General features: G+C 44.1%; 2 protein-coding genes across 10 annotated transcripts in view; both read right to left on the reverse strand.

Annotated features, from left to right (window-relative positions):
- LOC147238496 (scavenger receptor cysteine-rich type 1 protein M130-like) overlaps positions 1-5,622 on the reverse strand; it is a 25,633-nt gene extending 20,011 nt beyond the window's left edge. For 2 of the 9 annotated variants that reach the window (XM_086197223.1, XM_086197219.1), the window contains exons 1-3: positions 3,026-5,622; positions 2,435-2,546; positions 1,490-1,584 (exon numbers count right to left, since the gene is read on the reverse strand). In XM_086197223.1, the coding sequence (XP_086053349.1) occupies positions 1,490-1,511 (22 nt within the window). In that variant the 5' untranslated portion in view covers positions 1,512-1,584; positions 2,435-2,546; positions 3,026-5,622. Of the gene's footprint in view, positions 1-1,489; positions 1,635-2,430; positions 2,547-3,025 lie in introns of all 9 variants that reach the window. The other 7 variants (XM_086197222.1, XM_086197217.1, XM_086197221.1 and 4 more) reach the window with 5 other exon arrangements.
- Positions 5,623-11,565: 5,943 nt separating this feature from the next.
- On the reverse strand, positions 11,566-15,504 carry LOC147238497 (uncharacterized). The gene is made up of 2 exons (XM_086197233.1): positions 15,036-15,504; positions 11,566-13,235 (listed from the first exon to the last, which is right to left on the reverse strand). The coding sequence occupies exons 1-2, from the start codon at positions 15,298-15,300 to the stop codon at positions 11,995-11,997; spliced, it is 1,506 nt and encodes a 501-aa protein (XP_086053359.1). The 5' UTR covers positions 15,301-15,504; the 3' UTR covers positions 11,566-11,994.
- Between the last annotated feature and the right edge of the window lie 335 nt (positions 15,505-15,839).

Below are 15,839 nucleotides of genomic sequence, written 5' to 3' on the forward strand. Positions count from 1 at the left end.
ATCCATGATTCTCCAGACATTTTTAGGACGTCTGACAGTTTCAACATCTGAGGAGGCAGACGACAGCGTGTCTGAAACAGAGGTTTTCAAAGTGAAGTCCTCAGATAAATTAGCTGAGTTTCACTGGAATGTGAACTCTTATGAAGGTCAGAGAATTAAAAAGATGGATAGATAGATAGACAGATAGATAGATAGATAGACAGATAGATGAATAGATACATAGATAGATAGACAGATAGATAGACAGAAAGAGATAGACAGAAAGAGATAGACAGATAGATAGATAGATAGATAGACAGACAGATAGATAGACAGATAGATAGACAGACAGACTTTACTCAAATCCAAACATGCAGTGCTCATAAGAATGAATTTCATTGCAAAGGCTCTCGAAAACACAACACTGTACAACTAAACAGTGGACCCCACTGAGCTCAGTGTGAAAGCAAGCTTTTCCCAGGCATTTCAATAAAAGTAAAATCTGATCAAATTTCTGATCTGACCTTTAAATACATTTATCAAAATATAAACTTTTACTTTTTTCCAGGTGATTTCCTTGCCGGAGTTACTTCTAATTTTTAGGGAGTTTCTTGATAGTCACTCAGGACTTTATCCCTCATGTTTTTGAAGGAAACAGGAAAAAAGATGAACAAACTGGCAAACACAACTGGAATATTAATAACAAACCTGCCAGACAAATCATAGAAAGAACATACAGGAAAAAGTTAAATCATGTTCACTTTCACAGATAGTTTTGAGTGTCAGCTCACTGATCCTGGATCAGATTTGTGTTTTCAGGGATAAAAGCAACGAGACTTGTTTGAATGTCTTGAGGAGGGTTCATCATCCAGGTACTTCTTATCTTGTAGTAACTGCAGTACTTCTACCTTTAACTTGGTCATGTTCAGACACTGTCACCACACATTTCAAAGCAGGGAAACTGAACTGGTGTTTTCAGGCCTGTTAAAAGAACACTGCAAGTGAATGTGGTGTTCAGACCAGCAGATTTAGGGCCAAGTGTTTCCATGGATTTCTGTGTGAGAAGCAGCGTTGCACCACAGGCTTGTATTTTTGGGTCAAATCTACAAATCTTTGTTCAGTCATAGAAGCAGGAGGGAGGGGAGGACATTGGGTGAGAGTGAGAGTCAGAGGCTGCAAATGACAGAGAGGAGGGGGAGGCTGGTGGAGACAGACCTCCATCATGAGATGTTGATCAGCACAGACGTGCAGCATTTAGAGAGACGACGTGATAGAAACCTGTTTTTGCTCTTAACTTGCTTTTGCTGGTCTACAATGTTCGAGAGAAGAGAGAGAAATCCACACACTGGACCAGGCTGATACCAGCAGAACCAGAGCTCCGCTCCTTCAACCAAACATTAACGTGAGGTCACTCGGTGCATTTTGCTGCTTCCTAACTTGATCTTTTGAAACACAGAGGCTTCATCAGGAGAGTGAACAAGGAATGAAATGGTCTCCCTACAAGAGTCACCTTCAAGCTGCTGAGGCAACATGGCTGCTGATCTTTGCTCCTTTTGCTTGAAGCACCGTTGCTTCCTTGACCGGCTGTTTTACTGCACTCCTGGACTTTGATAGAACAGAAATATTCAGCACCCTTTCCCATCACAGAAGTGCTCCTGTTAAAGTTCAATAAAATACAAAGGATTACACAGTGACACAAAAATAAAAACATTGATAGAGAAGAAGGTTTGCTATTTTTGAATTTGTGTCCCATCCTATGAATCCAACTCATTATCAAACTGAGCATTTTCATTGATTGATGGTTTTAATTACTGTTATTTTACATTTTCATATCTGCTTTGATGACCAAGTTGAACATTGTAGCATGAATAAAAATATGAATCATGGTACGACAGCATTACATTACATAAAACAGTAACAAAGTTATCAACCAAATATTACAATATTGAATATTCCCAGTTTTTAAGAGGGAACTGTGAAGTATTCAGTCTTGAAAAGTAAAACCCCAAAGTTCTAGAATGTCAAACTGCTGACATCGTCATCTCCTGGTTTCCCCAGTAAGGCATTTTCTACCATCCACACACAAGAGTTTAAAAAAAAAGATTTCAATTTTCAATGGACTTTTCAGACAAAGTGATGAGGTTTGTGTGAGTGGAGGTGGTGTTGAATGTTCTAAAGGAGACAAATCTAGAAACAGACCATGTTTGTGAAACTCAATTTTCATGGCTGCGTCCATTTTATTATTTTTCCTCAAAGTAGTTCAAATCATTTAGGTTCATTTTCAGTATTTCAAGTAACCTGTATTTAATAACTGAACATGTTATAGAAATGTGACCCAACTCTATCACTGCAGTCCAGATTTCATTAACATGTCAAGTTAAGCTGCATCAGTGAAAATGTGTTTCTGACTGTTGACAGCAAAAGCTTCATAATGACTCCTGCCTTCATCACCTACGTCTGGATTGGCCTCCAGGAGTTCAAGGAGGACGTCTTCCTCCACTGCTGCCTCAGTCTCATCAAAAATGTCAAGTTCAGCTGCACTGGGAATCCCTGACTTGTTTTTTTAACTACAGGAGGAAAGCATTTAATAAGATAAAGCTGGATTAAGTTTAAAAGGTTTCAAATGAAGAACTGCTTAAACAGTTTTTAATCCCCACAATAAATGAAAAATGTACCATTGCAGTAACTTGTTCACAGTTCAATCATGAATTGGCATCTTGTCCATTACCAATATTAGTGGATAATAAAAAACTTCTCATTCAAGTTGAAACATGCAAGAGGCAGCAGACAAGGTCAAATTAATTTGACACATCCAACTAAACAACAATGAGGTGCATACTGCCCTCTACTGACTAAAACTGATAATGTCACTGTGAACTCTCAGGAAAAGAAAAGCACAAATTGAACAAAATAAAAAAGGACATTCACCCCCCCCCCCAAAAAAAAAGAAATTCAACAAAAAATGTCCTCAAATAATTCAGTTACATCAAACCTTGTGCCTGTATGTTGTGATAGGATTTTATCCACAAAATAAAACGAAACTCACCTCGATGTTTGATGCAGTCCAGGAAAAAGAACACAGTTCCCTTTATTCTCCTGCCGTTAACGTTCCTAAACTAGCAAGAATGTTAGGTAGCATTAGCATCGACTTCAGCTAAAGTCTACCAGCTTCAGGTACCTTTATCAATCGCTTTAATAGCTACTTAAGGCTTTATAGGCGGTTTATATAAAGTTTTAGAACCTGTACAAGTTAATATTCTTAGTTTTTTTTATTTTTAAAGCGAATATTCCAGGCACTGCGTTTTCCTCTGGACACCGCGAATCGAAGAAAACAGCGCGTGCAGATGGAGAGTGGAACTCAGCCCAGAGTTCCTGCGCGTGACTGCTGAAATAGCCCCGCCCCCTGAGCTGCACTGAGGCGGGAGAACAACACCCAAATTAACACCATGGAACTAAAAATCATTTAAACCTGCTTTGAAGTCATTCAAAAATACATTTGCTGACCCTTAACCTCACGCAGCCCCCCTCCACGTCACCTACATATATAATCTTTAAATATGACAGTACTTGTGTCAACCACCTTCTTTCATGATATGAACTTCATTATCAACAGTTGAGTGATGGCTTCATATTTAATCTAAGTAACCAATGTTTAATATAATTTATTGGGAAGCCATGAGTGAAAGTGGAAAGTTGAAATTGTCTGACAGGAATCTTTATGAGATCCTTGTTTCTGAGGGGAACGTATATTAGGTGGTACATAATCAGTCTGCACTGTCTGTCTACTGTTGAGAAAGTGGTGCTTTGTTCCTCCTGGTACTTTACAGCAAACCTCATCTGTCAGAGGTGAGACACCAGCACCCAATATGACACATTTCTTTGGTAAAGGACAAGATTGGACGTTAAATGGTTAAAATAGAACAATGTCTGAAATTGTCATTCACCTTAAATGTGGGCATCATTCTAACCATATACAGGACACAGAGCATGAAAGGAAAGATGAGTACAAGTATCTGCTACAGTCAGTGGGACTTTATTAGAAATACATTTGTTTTCAGATGAAAAAATGGAATGCATGGAATAAAACAAGCAAACTGCTAGTGATTAGCAACCTGTCAGCTCATGAAGGGAAAAACTCAACGTATCAGTTTTCAGACGGAGCGATGGGTGGGAGTGTTCCAGTGGGAGTTTGCTGGATGCCAGCTTGTGAAAGACCTCAGGAGTCATCAGGTGTTTTACTCAGAGGGATTCATTCATGATAAATGAGCATGGAGGAGACCCAGTAATCATCAACACAAGCGTCACATGAGCAGGTCACCACCCACTTTTATTGATTGGTTCTTGTAAGAATCACTCCTAACGCCATCAGGGTGTCATTTTTTGTCCTGCCCTGTCTCAACTGTTGGAGCACAACTACAGCCTGAACTCTGCCACTACCTTATCCCTCCATAACAACCTCATACAGACCCACTATCTAGACTAGCCTGACCCCCCAAATGGGTCTTTAGCTTCTTTCTAAAGGCGTCCACAGCGTCCTCATGTCCAGTGGGAGAGCGTTCCAGAGTCTAGGAGCTGCAACCTGGAGGGTTCACTCTCCTTCACTGAGGCTGAATACCTGTGGTCAGTGAGGATAAGGAACCCACAGGTGTCACTAAAGTGCTGAAAACTGCAAAGCACTCAGCTGATCAAGCTGGGATCAACTGCTTTGGTGATCAAGATAATCACAGTCATAAAATATACAGCAAAAAAAATAAATAAGATAAAACATAACCAGAAAAAAAGCATTTTCAACACCAGATGTCACACGGCTCAGTAGACCTCTGGTTTGACCCGTAGCAGGTCCAGTCTCCAGGGTGCCCCCATCATTCTGCTTTTTAGTTGCAGGACATGCAGCAGAATCCCGTCGCTCCTCTGCAGAAGAACATATGAGAGCGTCTGCTTGCTCTCCTCTGGCTGGACGTAGGGGAGAGTCTGTTTGCTCTTCAGAAGTTTGCTGGACCTTCACTTGAAGGCCTTGATTTTCCTCTTTCAAACAGCTTTTTAAATCATGAAGATTTCCCAGGATTTCCCTCTGAGCACTGCTCCTTTTCTTCTTTTGTGTTCTCACTGCACATAGAAGACTCTGGACTTCACCGTTCAGACTGTCAGTCTTTGTGGGGTCCTGGTCCTTCCTTGATTCTAGGTGGGCCAACTCAGCAGTGAAGGTCTCTGTCTCCTGAGATGCAGTAGAAACTGGTCTCCTCAAACATCCATTTCCTGCCTCTGTCTCCTCACTCTGGGATCTCAGCTGTTCAAGAGTCGTCTTCTTCTCAGTGAGTTCCTCTCTCATTTTGTTCATCTCTGCCTGGATGGAGTTGAGCTCACACTTGAGGTCACACTTCTCCTTGTAAACAATCTTCACCTCAAGCTGAAGATTGTGGACTTGTGTGTTCAGGTCTCTGATCTGAGTCTGGTTCTCCTCCCTCACAGATTCAAGGTTGCCCACCATGGCAGACATGTTCTCTACCAGCTGATATGCAATAATCTTCTCTTGTCCAAGACTAGAAACCTGTCCCCACAAATTCTGATTTTCTGTCCATGTCTTGTCACACAGAGACTGAAGCTGATCAAGTGCACTTTTCTTCTCTGTCAGGTCTTCCTCAAGACATTTTATCTCCACCTGTTCACTCTCCCTCAGAGACTGAACGTGGGTCAGCTCTTTTCTGAGCTCATTGTTCTCTCCATCAACCTTCCTCCCCTCACACTGAAGACTGTGGACTGTTGCGTTCAGATCTTCTATCTGAGTCTGGTTCTTGTCCTGGACCGTTTTGAGGTTGGCCGCCACAGCCGTGAGGTTCTGTAGCTCCTGGATTGCTCTTTTATTCTCACGTTCAAGAGTAGAAACTTGTTCCCTCAAATTCTGGTTTTCTGCCTGTGTGTTGTCACACAGAGACTGAAGCTGCTCAAGTGCAGCTTTCTTCTCAGTCAGGTCCTCCTGCTCTGTCAGCCTTAGAGATGGAGGAGCAGGATCACATTGACCAGGATCATTCAGTGGATAAATACAGCTCCTACTGAGATCCACCAGATCTCTGAATGCTCCAACTATACAATCCAATGGAGTCATAGCCTTCTGTCCTGTGTTGATCTGAAAATCTTGAGCCAGACTGAATCTCCTGGAAGGTAAAGATGTCCTTGCAGTTCCTTACCTGATGTGTGTTGTTGTGTTGTTGTGTAACAAAGTGTACCACTCTCTGCTCCCTTAATTGCACCCCAAAGGAATAAATAGTTTCCTGAATATGAAGATTTTTTGCGTCTTTTTTTGGTTTCCAACTCAAATGAGTTGTCACAAGGGAAAGTCTACACACACACACACACACACACACACACACACACACACACACACACACACACACTCCCAGTGACATGTTGGTCAACCAGAGAAGCTTCAACTGGTGACGCTCATTCAACCATGCATGAAGGTCAAGCTACATTATCTGCTGTGCTCATTAGCAGGTGAATTAGCTCAAGTGGTAGAGCGCTAGCTTAGCAGGGGGAGAGGAAGAGGGATCGATGCCCTCATTCTCCAGAATACTTTAACTTGTTCTGTTGATCAGAGGAGCTGCTGGGTGATGAATGCTGATGTTTGTCCACTGGTGTGATAAAGTGTCACCCTGTTACTGACATGTGAATGAACACCTGCTCTGTTCAAAGCTGCAATGAAACCAGGGACTTGAACAACACTCACAGTGAAGGAGTTTGTCTTGCAGATTGATGGCAGCTTTGAGATTCCTTCAACATTGATGACTTTCCTGTCTCCTGCTGAATCAGCATGCAGAACCTGGTCAAGTGGAGGCTGAGAGCTCAGGAGGTGATGTGACGGCTGGTTGGACAACTCAGCAGCCAGAGCTTCCAGGCTGAGATCCCAACTCCACACCATTGAGTGCCTCCTGGATGTTGTCCACAAGCAGCGTCCCTGTTTGTCTCCTGGCTGCAGTTGGACGCCCCTCACAGCTCTGAGAGTCCAGCAGTGTTGCTCTCAGCCCCTCTGATGTCCATCCTCTCCTGTGTTCGTCCGTTGTGGAGAAGGAGAGACGCATTTTTCTTCCTCAATTCTTTCCAGACGACCTTCGTGTGTCAAACTACTTTGCTCTGATTGAAGAGTAAACTGACCCAGTGGCTACAGGCAGGTGGCACATCCTGATTATACACGTGTGTGTGAATGACATCACGAAGAGGCAGCCAATCATACTTCATGACCAACTTGAGTCTCTTGCTATTTCAAATCAGAGTCTGGGTAAATTCTGTGTTTTTTTCTGGCTCCATCTCTGCTCCTTCCACAAGCAGGGAGCATTTCAGCCTCTTTACAGTCAAACTACTTCAAATCAGAGTCTGGGTAAATTCTGTGTTTTATTCTGGCTCCATCTCTGCTCCTTCCACAAGCAGGGAGCATTTCAGCCTCTTTACAGTCAAACTACTTCAAATCAGAGTCTGGGTAAATTCTGTGTTTTATTCTGGCTCCATCTCTGCTCCTTCCACAAGCAGGGAGCATTTCAGCCTCTTTACAGTCAAACTACTTCAAATCAGAGTCTGGGTAAATTCTGTGTTTTTTTCTGGCTCCATCTCTGCTCCTTCCACAAGCAGGGAGCATTTCAGCCTCTTTACAGTCTGCATGAATGCTGAAAGGCTTCTGTACTGTTTGGCTTTGCTGTTCCCTGCAGCTTGGACATCAGATTAGAACGCACCACACTCACTAACTCACCTGTTCTTAACCACTTGGAGCTGATTTGGTTACACATATGGAAAAATACTGACTCACTATGACAATGTTCTCCTGCCCTGTGTGGGTGGAGCCAAGAGAGAAAAAAGACTGTGAGACCCAGAAATCAGGGCTTCTTCTCCTCCATCTTAAGGTGGTCAGACTGAAGTCTCAGCTCTGACTCTGGATCTGTTCTCTGTGTGCCAACATAAATATGATTGGACCAGAGAAGTTGATGAGTATTTTGTTAACCTTTCCACAGAGGTGTAACCATCCTGGGCAGAAGGAGAGGAAATGAAAGCTTGTCAGTGTCAAATTTTAATGAAGCTGACCAGGAGTTGAACCCAGAATCTTCTGATTCGTAGTCAGACACATTATCTGGTGTGCCACTACCCCTGTGATTAGTGTAGTATGTTCATGTGTACTTGATTTTACAAAGAATCCAAACACCTCAGTGCTTTTGTTTACATGTAGAGGCTCTACTTGTATCACCACAGAGGCATTTTGCTATTTTAAATGTGTGTTATTGTTGTGATTTGTCTGTTTCCTGCTGCCCCCACAACCTGTGTTGGGAGCTGATTAGCGGTATGCACCAAAACCTGGTTACATTTGGATGCTCTCAAACCAAATCCCTGCTTGTGACATACATCAACTAGTGATGCAACCTGGACACATCATCAGTGATGTTTCCTGGGCTCATTGAATGTTTCGGGTCTCACAACATCATACACTCTCACCCAGGCGACCCAGCCGGGGATGATCAATCCCCCAACTTGTGTCCAGGTAGCGCTACCCTACCCACGGATCTCCTCTCCTGATCCACAGCCAACGTGAGGCAACCTCTGCTGCCTCCGTGGCCTCCCTGATGGCCCTTCGCTTACTGGCCCCCGTAATGCCCAGCATGTTGTAAACCCTGCAGAGGGACTGGCCTGCAAACCCTCTGCATCCCACCTCAATGGGCTCACATCTCGCTCGCCACCCATTGCGCCGACACTCCTCCACCAGCTCCTGGTACTTAGCCCTCTTTCGCTCGTTGGCCTCCTTGATGCGGTCTTCCCAAGGGACCGTGAGTTCCAGGAGCACGACCTGCTTGGAGGTTGCTGAGGTCAGCACCACGTCTGGCCTTAGCGATGTTGTGGCCACAATCTCTGGGAACTTTAATTGCTTCCCCAGATCAACTCTCAGCTCCCAGTCTTGTGCCATTGCCAGCAGGCCAGAGGAACAGGTCTTGGCCAGTCCTGTTGGTTCTTCCCCAGCTCTGATAAAGGCGATGGTCTTCTTGACTGGGCGGAGGCGCTTGCAGTGTGCAATTCCACTGCAGATGGAGTTCGCTATTGCCGTCAAGACCTGGTCATGGCGCCAGCGATAGCGCCCCTCACTCAGGCCTCTCGGGCAGCAGCTCAAGATGTGCTCCAGGGTCCCTCTCTTCTGGCACAGAGCGCAAGTTGGAGAGTCCACCTTCCCCCAACAGAACAGGTTAGATGGGCTTGGCAGTACGTCATAGACGGCCTGGATCAGAAACTTTATACGCTGGGGCTCAGCTTTCCACAGCTCAGTCCACGTGACTTTGCGCTCTGCTGCCTGCTCCCAACGCATCCAGGCTCGCTGCTGCCGCATCCCAACCATCCTGCTGGCTCACTCTTCTTCCACTGCTGCTCGCACCTCTTCCTGGAGCAGTGCTCTCCTGTCCTTCCCCCTTGCCTTGTCAAAGCGAGATGTTGTACTGCTGCTGCCCAGGCCTGTTCTTCCCCGAGCCACCGTCCCCGCCAGAGCCCTGTGCCGCAACCGTGACTCAGCAACATTCACAGCCTCTGCTGCCCTCCATTTCCGCCCTGTTCTAACTACGATCCCTGCTTGAGAGACTTTAGGGTCACATGACTCTCTGTACTGCAGCACCTCCCTAGTACGGCTCACCTTGAATTCCTCATTCAGGCTGCTGATAGGGAGCTTCAGCATGTTGTTTTTGCCATACAGGGCGATGCTGCTCAGACTGCAGTTGTTCAAAATAATAAAAATACAAGAACACACCTTCTGTTAGTTTTGTGCTAGAATTGTCCTTTAAGAGCTTTAAAAGTGAGAAGTAGGATTTAATAAAATTGTATTGTGGATACTCTTTTTGGCTGATATTTTTATTGTGTTTAAGGGAAATTAGAGTGAACTGATGAACTGATGTCACTCCGTGACCTCCTTAACATGAAAGTCCAACGTCTGTCCTTCACTATGGAAAAGGAAAAGAATTTTCTGGACCTGTGGTTTATAAGAGGGGAGGTTGGATTATACATCTATATTAGAGATATATGTTAATATCAAATGGAGAAATTGTATGTCTTTTGCACAGGCTCCCAAAGCACCATGCTGCCTTGGTGATCAAAAACAACCAAGAAGTCACCCCACTGAAAGGAACCATCCAAACACTTGGCAGTATGACGGGGAAGTCAGCCCAACGTTACCACATGGATGTTGGAAGTGTTTGGCAGCGCGTGGCGAGTTAACCACGTTCAAGCAGGTTCAGGCAAACTCCACTCAGTCTACCATCATCACAGCAGAGGAACTGAGTTCATCCAACAAAATGGATTCATATCATCTCCTCTTGGAACGCTCTGGAACTTCAAGTACACTGAAAATGGCTGACTTATGACAACAGAAGGTACTTTGAAGTAGATTTAACTTATTGAAATCAATTGACATTTTTTTTAAAGAATTTAGTTCAGGTAACTTCATTGTTTACTAAGATGAGCTCTAATGTTATAACACTGAAACAAGACCTTCCTACATTTATGGATCCCATCACAAATATGAGCCTTCCCAGTCTGTCAGGTGGTAGAGTTCAGTCAGCACCAATCACATCACCGTGTTCAACTTTTGTTTGCATAGATTTACCATAAACGTGTACAAACTAAAATCAGCCTGATAAATACGATTTAAACCAGTTCAGTGTCGTTCTCTTAATGCCAATTGAGTGTTTAAGTCTCTGCTGAAAATGACAGCCTTCCTATGCTTTCCTGGGGGTCCTGGCATGGGTTGGGCCTGTGGCTGTTTCCTGGGGGGGGGGGGTTGGCCTGGGGCTCCCTGTGTTCTGGGGGTTTCTGGGTGCCCTGGTGGCTTGGTCCTGACCTGCCTGCTATCCTGGACTGGGGGTGTGTTGTTCTGGTCCCCCACATCAGCTACAATCAGCTACCCACAGCATCCAAGACAAACCGTAGCACACACATACACACTTGCGGTGTGCAACTGATCCATAAACACACACTCAGATATTTATTTTAAAATTATATTAAACCAAATGGTAAATTTGCACTGGAAATTCTGCAACCAATGTTTTTCTTTTTTTCTGTTATTGTCATGACTGTTTTTTTGTTTTTTTTGCTGTTGTGTTTTTTGTGCCCCCCCCCCCCTTGTCTTCCCTATTCTGTCCCTGTTCTCTCTTTCTATCCACTCCTGAGCCTCAGTCCGGTAGCTTTATCAATGAACCAATACCATTCCTAATAAAAATTAAGCATAAATGGCAATAGGAGGAGTTTATCAGATTCCTCCTTTGCAGAGTAAAACTGCTTCAGTACAACAAGGCACCAGGAACATCGATACTGCCTGCCCCAGCTGCTGAACAGGACAGGTTAAAAAAATAAATAAATAAATGACAGCCTTCACTCTGCATTTATTTCATTCTTAGACTCAATTGGCTTCTCTCTGAGTGTAAGTAACCCCACCCATTGCCTAAATCAATCCCTTGACCTTGTACTGAGGCAGCGCATAAACAGACAAATCATAAAAATAACATGCACTCAAAATAGTAAAACACATCAGTGGTGATTCAAGTAGAGCCTCTACATGTAAACAAAAGCACTGACAACTTTAAAAGTGCACAGAAAGTTTATTAATAGTTAATAAGGACAGTTAAAAGGAATTCAGACAGCTGATTACATTTTAATTTAGCTGCAGAAGAAGACTTCACTGTGAAAATTCATCCTGTGTGTTACAGCCCCCCCTCATAGACAGTCAGGGACCAACTTCATTCCTGGTCCTGATACAATGGAGATCCAACCGATCCGTTGCATAGCAACTGTGTATTTGTTTCTGCGGTGCCCAGCAGCACTGTGCCCTGCTTGAGCCAGACGGATTTTCAACAGCCACCATCTCTTCCTCACACTCATGCACACATGCATCCACACCACTGACTCTACTGAAAATCCCATCGTATTACTCTTTTACTTTAGTTTTGGTTCACCATTGATTTTTTTGCCTTCAACCTGCGTCTCCCACTCATTGATCATGCTTAAGAGCTATGTCATGACGGATGCGTTCTCCCCAGCATGTGTTTCTGTGTGCCGTTTCAGTTGTCCTTTTACAGAGAATCTTTTGCCACAAACTGAGCAAGGAAATGGTTTCTCCCCAGTGTGCGTTCTCATGTGTTTTTTCAGATTTCCCCTATCTGACCACCTTTTGCCACATACTGAGCAGGGAAATGGTTTCTCCCCAGTGTGTGTTCTCATATGTCTTGTCAGTTGACCCTTTTCTGAGAATCTTTTGCCACAAACAGGGCAGGGGACTGGTTTCTCCCCTGTGTGTGTGCTCATGTGTGTTTTCAAACATCCCTTAACTGCAAATGTTTTGTCACAAATGGAGCAGGGGAATGGTTTCTCCCCAGTGTGTGTTCTCATGTGGTTTTTAAGATATCCTTTTTCTGAAAATCTTGTCCCACAAACTGAACAGGGGAATGGTTTCTCTCCAGTATGTGTTCTCATGTGTCTTTTTAGATGTCTTTTTTCTGTAAATCTTGTGCCACAAACTGAACATGGGAACGGTTTCTCCCCCGTGTGCGTTCTCATGTGTATATCTAAATTACCTCTGTAAGTAAAATGTTTACTGCATGTTGAGCACCTAAAGGGACGCTCATCCTTACTGACTTCTGTCTGAGATTCAGAAGGACCAAATGTTACATTCCTAATGATTTCTGATCCTCTTTCAGTCTGTACTTTTTGCTCTTTTGAGCTGCAATGAGCTGCTTCCTGTCCTGGACTCAATTTCTGAAGCAGATTCCTCCTTGAGCAAAAACGTTCCTTGTACTCAGAGGTGGCCGTGTTATCAGGTGTGACACAATCATCCTCACTGACTTCAGTATCAGGTTCAGAAGAGGCTGACATCTGGTCGTTGGTCTGGGGTTGTACAAGTGGATCTGGATCTATGTTATTGGCTGGTTCTGGTTCTGGTTCTCCACACTCTTCTTCAGCAGCTTCTGTTTTCAGATGATGAATTGGGCTGCTGGTCAGAGACTCTTCTTTCAAATTCTCCTCAGTTAGACTCTGGTGAAGCTGTGGGAACTGAGGTTTCTCTTCTTCCTCTTCACTCTTCACAGGGACCAGAGTGAAGGGGAACGTGGTGATATCAGCCTCTTCCTGCCCTTGAAGCTGCCCTCCCTCCTCACTGGTCCAGAGCTCCTCTGACTCCTCTTTAATGTGTGGGGGCTCTTGGTCCTGCAGCTCAGTAGGAACCTCTTCTTTAATCACCAGCAGCTGTTCCACATCTGCAGGACACAAACAGCAACATCAGAAATCTCTTCATTTGACTCTGAAATAGTGGAGCAACAGACAGAAACAGAAAGAAACTAAATGAAAAGAGACATCCTGCTACTGAGAACCAGTCAGCAAACTGGGAATAGAAACGCTGGCTTCAGATGCTTGCATCAATGTTGTGTCACCCATGTCAAAGGTCATTGGTCCCCTCTGCTAGGGAAAATTTCTTGAAGCAAATGTCCAAAACATCTGAGCTGCATTCCGAACAGCACCGTACTCCCTGTTCCCTGCTCAAAGAACACCCTGCAACGTCATCAGCGCATTCCTCACTTCCTTTGGTCTTCACCAAAATAAAACATTACATGCACTACAAAATAAAACTGCCTTCACAGAATACACATGACCTTTCATTTTACTTTTTATTGCAATGCACTTACTGTAACTTCACATAATATAACAAATAAATGTCATAAATGTTCTTGTTAATTAAATGTGATTTGAGAAATGTACAATTTTTATGGTCAATTAAAAAAATATTGTTCAGCAGGTTCTTATGTTGTGATGCTGCAAAGTGTAATAAGCCAATATTTGTTAATTTATACCTGGTATGTAATTAAAAATAATAAAGATATGCCGAAAATTAAGATTGGAGTGGCATGAAATAAATGATGCTTTTATAAACATTCTTGTGGAATTGTTACGAAGGTGATGTAGCTAGCAACCATAACTACACATGTAAATGAATTCATTTTCATTATTCGCCATTATTTTCCAGGCTCGGACACTTCAATTGTCATGAAACCTGGGATCTACCATCAACCTGGTGTCCAGAGTTGTGATGAACGGAAGGTGTTGAGCTGACTGCTGTTGTATTGCGTAGCCTTTATGGATGGCAGGATAATCAGATTCATTTTTCTAATCGACAGACAGGTCTGATACATGTAAATATATATGTACATACATACATATACAGCATATACACACACAGTACGTAGCCTCATTGTTGTATTCAATACGTGACTGTCAAATCAAATGAATTCAGTACAATGCAAAAACCTTTTGACAAGATCTGTTATCATGTAACATAAAAGTTACAAAAGTTATATTTATGACTGCAGATATTTATCATGGTCTCTCATTGACTACATAAAAGTAGGGATGCATTTCAAAATTAGAAAAAACAACAATAAAATCTGAAAATTGTACGTTTAAATAAAGTGCTTAATTTCAGAAAAATGAAATAAAGGAGCAAAAGCTTGAATTCCTCTTGTACTGTTTCACATCTTGACCCAGTCTCAACCAATCTCACAGAGAGTAAATCCCTAAACACTTGAACACTTGGCTTCCTCCCCTCTTGTGTCCCGCACCCCCACTTTTTTGCTCAGTGAGAGAATTGAGCTCCAGCTTATCCTGACAGGATTTTAACCCTGGACCTGAATGGAGTCAGGGCCAGGCTCACACACGCGTGGAGGGGCCCATTAGTGAGCCTGGGACGATGTTGAATTTTGATTACATTCATTGAGAAGAAACCTGCCAGCAGTGGTTATGTGGAGTCAAGCGTGACCAAAGACAAAGACACTCACTGACACAACGAGGCGGGAGACGCTGGCTGACGAGCATCAGCATGAGTGCCGGCCCCCGGAACTTCGAGGATTCTCCAGTGGAGCATTATTAGTTATCTAACTTAGCGTGTCGAGACTCAGAGTTGAAGTTTTTTTCACGCGGAGGCACAAATTGATAGACATCACTATAGATTTATGCTGCTGGGAGCGACACAACACCGGTTCTCCTGGTCAGTGTGCTGGACTCACCTGCTCTGTAGAGCCTGACTCGGGGCCTCACCACGGCATCGAGCAGCAACCTCTGCCGGCGGTTCTCCCGCTCGAACTCCGCCACGGTTTCCTCCAGCAGAGCCACGATCTGCTCCGCGGCCGCCGCCAGCCGCTCGGTGAGCAGCGCTCTCAGCCCCGGGACTCCAGCCGCTGAGTCTCCTTCTCCCAGCTGCAGCAGGAAGTCTTCAGCGGCGGCGAGGATCCGCTCCTGGACCGACACCCGCAGCAGCTGCGTGGCGCACATGTTGAGGCTCTACTGGCGCCAATCAGCCTTCAGGAAACAGAGACTTCTTCTTTTTCTTCTTCTTCTTCTTCTTCTTCTTCAAAACAAGTTAAGTCAAAGCTGTTGACTCTGTGCCACTCCAAACTTGCTAACGTTAGCTAAACTCGCTTACCGGGTAACAGCAGCAGTGATGTGTCGAGTTATTTTGAAGCGCGTATTGATGACGTACATTGTGACGTTGAAGGCTCGCGAGCCGGCAGTGACCACGTGACTTCTTCAGGAACTGTTTCTCCGGCTTGTCGTGAGATTCTAAACATCCAAAGCAGTGAAACGCCGTGGTTTCCTCCCTCTGTTTCGCGCGTCCATTCCAGCTTCGTTTCTAGAGGTGAACCAGCACGGAAGAGGAGGTTTTCAGGGAACATCTGGAGTTGATTCCTCCTCATCAGCTCTGCTAACAGAAACAGATGTGATAACGCAGCTTATCCCCTGTTCTAGTTTCTCTCTTTGATTCCAGCCTGTTTGTCTGTCTGAGGCAGCAAACTCTGGCATCGCTTGGAGGT

Source organism: Aulostomus chinensis, chromosome 24 (assembly GCF_037954235.1).
Source record: "Aulostomus chinensis isolate RoL2024-O1b breed Wild chromosome 24, RoL_Achi_v1.0, whole genome shotgun sequence".
Taxonomy (NCBI): Eukaryota; Metazoa; Chordata; class Actinopteri; order Syngnathiformes; family Aulostomidae; genus Aulostomus; species Aulostomus chinensis.

Excerpts from the sequence above, each read along its gene's own strand:
- LOC147238497 (XM_086197233.1), bottom strand. The coding sequence starts at position 15,300 with ATGTGCGCCACGCAGCTGCTGCGGGTGTCGGTCCAGGAGCGGATCCTC. Across the intron at positions 13,236-15,035 it reads AGTCAGGCTCTACAGAGCAG|ATGTGGAACAGCTGCTGGTG; the intron begins GTGAGTCCAGCA and ends TGTGTCCTGCAG.